Source organism: Mandrillus leucophaeus, unplaced genomic scaffold, assembly GCF_000951045.1.
Source record: "Mandrillus leucophaeus isolate KB7577 unplaced genomic scaffold, Mleu.le_1.0 Scaffold830, whole genome shotgun sequence".
NCBI classification, from domain to species: Eukaryota; Metazoa; Chordata; class Mammalia; order Primates; family Cercopithecidae; genus Mandrillus; species Mandrillus leucophaeus.
This window is the reverse complement of record NW_012109031.1, coordinates 26105-35646: the sequence shown is the minus strand read 5'-3', so window position 1 is coordinate 35646 and position 9542 is coordinate 26105. Positions and strand designations below refer to the sequence as shown.

At 37.5% G+C, this 9542-nt stretch overlaps 1 protein-coding gene across 1 annotated transcript; it reads left to right on the top strand.

Moving 5' to 3' along the window:
* The first annotated feature begins 5223 nt into the window (after nucleotides 1-5223).
* Nucleotides 5224-6593, top strand: SPRR2G (small proline-rich protein 2G). Its single transcript, XM_011968159.1, has 2 exons — nucleotides 5224-5321; nucleotides 6041-6593. The coding sequence occupies exon 2, from the start codon at nucleotides 6062-6064 to the stop codon at nucleotides 6281-6283; it is 222 nt and encodes a 73-aa protein (XP_011823549.1). The 5' UTR covers nucleotides 5224-5321; nucleotides 6041-6061; the 3' UTR covers nucleotides 6284-6593.
* The last annotated feature ends 2949 nt before the right edge of the window (nucleotides 6594-9542 follow it).

Here is a 9542-nt window from a genome sequence, read left to right as displayed (position 1 = left end):
ATTACTTTTTTTTTAACAACTATTTATTTAGCATGTACTGTGTTCCAGGTATTGGATCATGTCGAGTGTAGAAGGTGAAGTTGCAGTCCGACTGTTCAAAGCACTTGCAAGCTCAAGGGAAAAGGGTATGGGTGGGAAATCCGCTTAATGCAGATGGGTTGCACTAAACATGTAATGCAAAGCTCAGAGTGTTTTATGGCACTCTTAGGTAGGGGCACCTGCCCTAATGGGAAGAATCCAGGAAGGCTTTTCATTGAAGTGATGGCTTTTAGAGAATTGTATGGACATTAGCCCGGTAAAACAATAACAATATGGCATATTGCTGGTTAGTAAATAAATTAACTGAGGATAGAAAAAACTGGTATGTGAGCAAAATTACACAGTTTGATACATGATAGCACACAGTACAAAAAGTGGAGTAATAAGGAATGAGGCTACAGGCGAAGGAAGGACTATGTAATGGGCCTAGAACTTACTCTTGTAAGTTAAAGTATTTTAAGCAAGCAAGTGATGTAGTCAGATTTTACTTTTTAATGTATTACTCTTATGGCAGTGGAAAGATGGATTTAAATCAAACAAGACCGAGGAAGACAGCTATATCTGGAAGCTATATTAATAATCAAGCAAGAGATGAGGAGGCCCTGAACTAGGGCATGACAGTCAGCATAGAAGGAGAGAGATGGATTCCAGAGATACTCAGGCTGTTGAACTGTCAGGATGAGGTGTTTAGATAAGTAGCATGTAGCAGAGGGGAAAATGTCAAGATAACTCAAGTAGCTGGGTGATGATTGGTGTATAGGATAGAGAATACTGGAGGTTCTAGCGGTTTGTGGGAAAGATGATCAGTTTGTTGGTACTTGAGGATATTTGGACAGAGATATCTAGAGGGCAAGGGAATATTTAAGTTTGAAGTGAGTTCTGGAGTGCAAATATAGATGTGTGAGTTAGTAGATTTGCGATGACTGAAACCATAGGAATAATTGATATTGTCACCAGAGAATGCATATGATGGTAAGATCCATGGAATGAACAACAGAGGACTCCATTTGGCATTTAGAGGAGGAGGTTCAGATCAAGGAAGAGAAAGATTAAGCACAGGAGTAGGAGAATATTAAGTGGATGTTATGAAAACCAGTAAGTAGAGACTTTAGAGAAAGATGGAATGATTGCCACTGTGACATGTAGCAGAGAAGTCTAGGAAGATAAAAATGGAGAATGACTCAGTTTATCTGACAGAAAGGTTGGAATAATTTCAGTAGATGGTGGGCTAAACCCAGACTGCCATGGGTTGAAGGGTTAGTGAGATGTGGGACAGAAGAGACAGCAGTTGTAGATGACTGATTTGACAAACCTCTAACTAGACTAATAAAGAAAAAAGGAGAGAAGATTCAAATTAATAAAATCAAATATGAAAGAGGAGATATGAAAACTGATGCCATGGGTATAAAAAAGATCCTAAGAGACTACCTATAAACAATTATATAGCAATAAATTGGATAACCTAGAAGAAATTGATAAATTACTAGAAACATGCAACCTACTGAGACTGAATAATGAAGAAATAGAAAATCTGGACAGACCAATAATGAGTAAGGAGATTAAATCAGCAGTGTAAATACTGTGATAAAAGAAAAACTCAGGGCCACATGGCTACAGTAGTAAACTCTACCAAACATTTAAAGAACTAATGTATTAATAAATTATTATGAAACTTTTCCAAAAATTGAGGAGAGATCACTTCCAAATTCATTGTATGAGGACGGCATTACCCTGATACCGAAGCCAGATATGAACACTACATAAATTACGGACCGACATCCCTGAAGAATATAGAATCAAAAATCTTCAACAAAATACTAGCACACCTAATTCAATAGTTCATTAAAAGAATAATGCAGCATGACCAAGTGGGATTTATCCCTGAGATGCAAGGATGGATGGTTCAATAAATTTCCTTCTTTCCTAAAAAAACAGAATGATTCAATGTAGGCAAATCAATAAATGTGATATACTACAAAAACAGAATAAAGGATACAAATTGTATGATCATCTGAATAGAGACAGATAAAGCTTTCCACAAATTATGACATCTTTTCATGATTAAAACAGTCAATGAAATAGGTATAGAGGAAATGTATCTCAACATAATAAGGGCCATATATGAGAAACCCACAGTTAATCTACTCGAGGGTGAAAAATTAAAAGCTTTTCCTCTAAGATCATGAGCAAGGCAGGGACGCTCACTCTTGCCACATCTGTTCTTTTCTAATTCTATTATTTTTAATTCTATATTCTCAAGAACTTAAAGACATATTTTGTAGTAGCAGCATATCTTAATTTATTTATTAAAATGGAAATAGTTTTATCTGGAGCATAAAGTACTAGGCTATAAATGTTAAATCAAGTAAAATCAAATGGTCCTTGGGAAATGTCATCATCTCTCTCTTTCCCTTTTCCTCTTCTTTCCACTCCCTTATCTTCTACCCTCTCTACCTTCCTTCATTTCTTCATTTCTGGGACTCCCATAAAATAGCTTTGTCCTTCTTTCCAAAATCTTTAGGCAAATCAGGAACTTTGGGACCAGGTAATTCAGCCTCATAATTCTCAGCTTTCCACAGTTGTTTTACTAGGCTTACTATTTAATTTATTTTATTTTCACCTTATGAAAACATCCATCAGAGAAGTATTATTATTACCATTTCTCAATGAGGAAGCTGAGAATTGCAGAAATGTTAAGAAAATTGCTCAAAGTTACATACCTAATTAGGACTTAACTCAATCATTGTGTTTATACCATGCCAATTTGCTAACATAGTATTTACTCACAGATTTATTTATTTCAATTTAAAAATATCTTTGAACATTTAAACATTTAAATATTTTGAATAAGCAAAAAATAAACATGGTACCAAAATTCAAAAGAGAAGAAAATGGTCATGCACTGAAAAGTTAGTCTCTTCCCCACTCCTATCCCCTAGATACTTAACTATTCTCCTGAGATAACCACTGTTACTAGTTTATAAGTAAACTCTAGCAAACCTTCATGTAGAGACTACGTGAGTTTCAGAGATTTAATTTGCACAGAGTGCTTCAAGTACCCATTATATGTGAAAAATGAGAATCATCTGTCCTTTAGCTATTTTCTCTTCATACAAAAAAATTATTCTTCTTTGTGAAGCTGGAAAATCTCATTAAGCATTCTTTTCTTTAAAAAGCCCAATCCTCCATCAGTTTATCAAGCATAATTGATAAACCAAATAATTTATTGGTAAAAATAACTTTGGAATCTATTAGTAATTCATGAGGCAAAAAATGTAGGTCTAAAATTGTGTTGATAGAACTCTTTTAAGTCATGTAATCCTTAGCTAATTCTTCAGCATGCATCAGCTATAGTTCCTAGGATTTCAACATGAGAAAGAATGCTGTGAAAGTGCCTCACCCATCCCAGGAGCATCCCAGTTCCTTCTGGCATCCCTGAAGTGTGTCAGTTTCCTGATAGTAACTTAGATGACTCAATTGTTTGGTTTCAGAGTACTAGGGAGGGATGCCTAGACACATGTTGTTCCTCTGAGATGCTGAGAAAGAATTTAATAGTAGGACTCAACTCGAAGACGTTCCTACCTCTTCAAATTCCCATGTTAGGTCCTCAGTTTGTTTCTGTTTCTCTATTGTACCAACCCGATCAAGTTTGAAACATTGCAGATACAACACAGCATTATTCTAGGTAAAGAGAACAAGGCATGAAATCTTCCCTCAGATAGTGAGAGGAGGTTTCTCCAGAAAACAAGGTGCTGACCCTGCAGGTGCTATGGTACCCATGCCGTCTAATTAGTAGTGACTACAGCTGGGCAAGGATGCAGGGCAAGGATCTTCACTGAATAGGCCTTACTCCAAACAATGGCATTCTTTATCATCTTTTTTGACATGTTCGAAATTATTGGTTAGTTATGATTAGTTATTAGTTATTCTTATTTCTTCTTCATTTTAGAGTTTATATTTCTTAGAAGACCCACTATGTAATGTGCATAATTTTAGGCCCCCCTTTGAGTTTTTGCAGGAGACTTTTGTGGTAGGTATATTTTTTATTTTTGTTTTACAGCTGTGTAAACTGTGTTTCAAGGAGGTTAGGAAATATTTAATGTCACACAGTAGTGGTGGCTGTAGATGTATGCATAACCAAGGTACTCAAGTTTTCTCCAAGTTGGGACAGTGAGTAATACTAGCTGAAGTGTTAATATGGTTAAATAAGCTATACTAAGAAATTATCCGTGGGATCCGTGCCAGCCATATTTTACTTATTTAGGTAAAAATATCCATGAAGTAAATGGCGGGATAAATAGCTTTACAGAACTTCATTCCTTGAACATGCAAAGAAAGGCTGAAATCCTACTAAATTCATTTCAAAAGAGAGAAATTGTGAAGGAGTAAATTGAATTAACTTGTAGGAGAAAGTAACACACAATATTTAAAGAGTATGAGTGGAAAAGCTTCAAAATGGATGCAGCACATACATTAAGTCAGTTTGGAAGAAAATGGGAGAAGATGAGTTTGGGTTTCTAGTAGACCACAGGTTGCTCATAGTTACAAGGGCCATAGAGATGAGGTTAGTGTGTAAATCTGCAAACGTGAAGCTTTAATGAGGGTCCCCAACATGACTCTCATGGACTAGGAAACTGAGGGATGGTGTTGCCTTGTACAAGCCCATTAATACCATGTTGGAACACACCCAGGGTGGGGCTGTCAGCATCTAGGAAGCTGATATATGATTTTGTGGCCCTGTTCAAGTCAATTAATTGTCAAGAAAAGCCTAAGGATCAATAGGCCATGATAAAAGGGGAAGTTAGTTGTAAAGAAAAACTGCAGTTGAGGGTTAGGATATAGCCAGGCTGCAGGATCAACACATACTGGTCTCTACTAAAGAGAACACAGCTGGATACTGGGCATGTGAAATTGAATGGGAGTAGTTTTACATAAAAGACACTTTGGAAGCTGGGAAGTAGGAGAAGCACCATCTCTAATTATAGGAAAGCACCACAGTTGTCAGACAATTTGTCACATTCTACAATTGCCACTGGCATGAGGAACCTGAGATAATGTCCCAAGTGAATCACTGTGCACTTATCCTGCTGGGGAGGATCATGGACTAGGAAATTTTGTGACACCAGCATGGATTGCATGTAGGTGGTATGTTGGTTGGGAAATAAGCACATCATGCTAGGCCTGGGCTGTTCCCTGTGTAGGGCTGCCTGCCTCTTATAAAAGGACTCTCCACCACACAGGCTATCTTCTTGACATTCAGTTGTAGATCTTTGGAGACTCTGGTGAGTACAAATCTTAGAAGCCTTTCTTGCACTTGGCTGGTGTTAGGGTTTAACTTGGGGACAGAAATGCCTATTTGTTTTAACCAATTTATCCTCATGGATAGGAAAAAGAAGATAATGAGGTCTTGAAGGTAAATTTTAGCTGGTATTTGGTAGATAAACATGAAGGTGATGAGGAACCTGGAGTCAAATAAACAAAATCTTAAACTAAAGGAGAGTGAGAGACACAAGATGCTGTTCTGTCTCCTGCTTCACATCTGTTCCAAATATGTCTTCTTGGAGTGCAATCTCCTTGGGTGAAGGGCGCAAGTTTTTGTAATTCTCTTCAAAAACTCGTGGCTCAGCACCACAGTCAGCTCATTAAAACTGGTAACAAGGGCCTCACGGAAGATAAAAGTACAGATTTGTTTGGTATTGGCTAGAATTTCAATATCTGAGTTTTTCTTCTTCAGATAGTGTTTGTATTCAGACAACACTTGTTGCTGTCTCATAGGCAATTTTATTTTCAGAAAAAGGTAGAATGAGAGAACAGCCAGAAAGACTGAAGAACTGAGGGTAAGAGGTCCTAAAAGTGAAGTGTGAAGAAGCAACATAAAGTCATAAAGACTGTATTAGGGATCAGAGTTGGTCCTTAGATACTGGAGATTTGATGTTCTAGCTAATTGCTCCACCAACAGGACTATCTCTCTTATGAGCACTGTTGCTTGTCTATCTTTCAGATTCTCTGAGACTGAGGAGAGATGTCTTACCAGCAGCAGCAGTGCAAGCAGCCCTGCCAGCCACCTCCTGTGTGCCCCACGCCAAAGTGCCCAGAGCCTTGTCCACCTCCGAAGTGCCCTGAGCCTTACATGCCTCCTCCTTGTCCACCTGAGCATTGCCCACCTCCACCATGCCAGGATAAATGCCCTCCTGTGCAACCATACCCACCCTGCCAGCAGAAGTATCCACCCCGGAGCAAGTAACATCACTAGAATTCATCAGGACCATGAAACAACAAGATCCAGTGGCTCTTCTTAGTCCCAGCACTCCATCATCTTCCCTTCAGCTGTAGTGAGAGGCTGCATCTTCCCTAACCTCTGCCTGGCTTGAGAGCTGACAGAGAAAAGGCTTAGTTCTGAAAGCCGATATCATGTTGTTGGAAGATGAGCAGCCAGATCATTGCCTAATCTCGCCTTGCTGTCTGTGATGTAGATGGTGGTTCCTATCCCGAGAACAAGTGTGTTTATTCTTTTGCTTCTCCCCAATAAAACACATGTTTCATGGTTAGGCCCACATTGCTTTTGTTTGCATTTTGTGTCTTTAACCTCTTCTGTTAACTAAATCAAAGTGAGTGTTTCTTTTTCATTCCTATTGAATTATTAGAATTATTAGGCTTTTCCGTCACTGAATTCAGTGTTGCTTGAAATGTGTGTTTTGGATTGGGTACAACAATTGATTCTCTTTTATTGGTTTTAAACTCATTTTTACCCCTTCTAGCTTGTATGGCTGAAAAAATTACCTAAACTGTCTTAGCTTCAGTTTCATCATCTGTAAAAAGTAAGAGAGCATGTATTCAGCTGAGTGTACTTATAGCAATTAACTTATTCACAAGTGTTTCCTAATTGTCTATCATGTGTCAGCCAGTCTTCTATGCCCTGCAGATAGGGATGATGATGACCAAACAAAGTCCTTGCTCTTAAAAAGTCTATAGTCTTAAGGGAGTTACATATTACCACCCCCCTCCCCCGCCCAACCTACAACCTCCACACATGTCCCACACACATAGGACAAATTATAGTAATGCATGGGCTATATTTAAATAAAATTATTTAGAAAGACTCTTTGAAGTGACTTTTGGCTCAAAGACATGAATGAATAGAAGAGGCAGCCATGGGTATATCAGGGGTAGATTGTTCCAGTTGGAAGAGATGGCCAGTGCTAAAGAAATACAAAATAACAGAAAGGAAAATGGTGGTCAAGGAGAAATGTTTGCAAATGAGGTCAGAGATGTTGGATCTCTAGGATACAGTCATGATTTCGATATATATTTGAAGTTTGACAGTCATCTTATGAGGATGGTCAAAGTCCTAAAATTTTATTGTATATAACCCAACAATTATATAATTACTTTTGCATAGCATTTCAACCAAAAGTATATAGGGTGTTTCAAACATATATTTTTTAAAAAGTTGAAAAGAACTGAGGAATAGATTAAAACTCTTTTGCTAAGAGGGACTGCCCAAATGAAAAGTAGGTCTACCTGTTTTCACATCTTTTTTTTTTTTTTTTTTAATTATACTTTAAGTTCTAGGGTACACATGCACAACATGCAGGTTTGTTACATATGTATACATGTGCCATGTTGGTGTGCTGCACCCATTAGCTCGTCATTTACATTAGGTATATCTCCAAATGCTATTCCTCCTCCCCACTCCCCACAACAATAGGACCCGGTGTGTGATGATCCTCTTCCTGTGTCCAAGCGATCTCATTGTTCAATTCCCATCTACGAGTGAGAACATGCGGTATTTGGTTTTCTGTTCTTGTGATCGTTTACTGAGAATGATGGTTTCCAGCTGAATCGTGAATGAACTCCCATTCCCAATAGCTTCAAAGAGAATAAAATACCTAGGAATCCAACTTACAAGGGATGTAAAGGACCTCTTCAAGGAGAACTACAAACCACTGCTCAGTGAAATAAAAGAGGACACAAACAAATGGAAGAACATACCATGCTCGTGGATAGGAAGAATCAATATTGTGAAAATGGCCATACTGCCCAAGGTAATTTATAGATTTAATGCCATCCCCATTAAGCTACAATGAGTTTCTTCACAGAATTGGAAAAAACTGCTTTAAAGTTCATATGGAACCAAAAAAGACCCCGCATTGCCAAGACAATCCTAAACTAAAAGCACAAAGCTGGAGACATCACACTACCTGACTTCAAACTATACTACAAGGCTACAGTAACCAAAACAGCATGGTACTGGTACCAAAACAGAGATATAGACCAATGGAACAGAACCGAATCCTCAGAAATAATACCACACATCTACAGCCATCTGATCTTTGACAAACTTGACAAAAATAAGAAATGCTGAAAGGATTCCCTATTTAATAATTGGTGCTGGGAAAATTGGCTAGCCATAAGTAGAAAGCTATAACTGGATCCTTTCCTTACTCCTTATACGAAAATTAATTCAAGATGGATTAGAGACTTAAATGTTAGACCTGTTTTCACATCTTAAAGGGAAACGTATTTGATTAGTTTCATCAAATTGCAGCTAGCAGAATGCTTAGGAAATTTTGTTCTTGCTGTGCTCCAAGCCCCAACAGGAATGTTAGAGGGTAGAGTTTACACAAGGCAATACAGAATAACTCCAAGTTATTGTCTTAACAGTAGGCTGTTGAATAAAGCTGGCTTAATATTGTTGACAGTTCCTCTTAACCCCAGGCCACATTTTGTCTTTAAGAAAAACAAAAATAAAAAATCCTTCATTTTAGGTGAAATATAATCAACCCATTCAGAAAGTTCATAAACTTTAGCTGTACAGGGCGAATAATTACAAGCTGAGCACACATGCAACCAATGCCAAATTCAAGAAAAATGACATTATCAAACCTTCTAAAGACCCCACATTGCCTTATTCAATAACACTCTACACTTTCATCACTGGAAGTAAACCCTCTGCTGACATTTAACATAATTACTTTCTTGCTTTTTATTTTATTTTTTAACCATTAACATAGAGGTGTCTATATTAATAGATATAGTTAAGTTTTCCAGTTTTTGAATTGCATATAAATGGAACCATACAGTATGTCATTTTTTTGCCTGTCTCCTTTCAACCATCATTGTGTAATTTTTGCTTATTCATGATTGCATTGTAGCATATCATTGTATAAATATACAATACTTTTGTTTCTTTATTTATTCTACTATTGGTTGACATTGGGTTGTCCCTATTTGATATTGTTATGAATAGTGCCATCATGATGTTTTCTTCCTGCCTGTGGGTGTACATGATCACACATTTCTCTAGGGTATATGCCCAGAAGTATGTGCATCTTCAACTTTGGTAGGTGATGCCAAACTGTTTTCTAAAATGCTGTCCCAATTTAAATGCCTAGAGCTGTGTAGTAAATTTTATGCTTCCTTTCCCTCTTTCAGTTAATCAATCATTGTCACCTTTCTAAGTTTTACCTATCTGGTATTGGCATAATTATCTTTTATTGTGC

What these genes read in the sequence shown, in the direction of transcription:
- SPRR2G (XM_011968159.1), top strand. Translation starts at nt 6,062, where the DNA reads ATGTCTTACCAGCAGCAGCAGTGCAAGCAGCCCTGCCAGCCACCTCCT.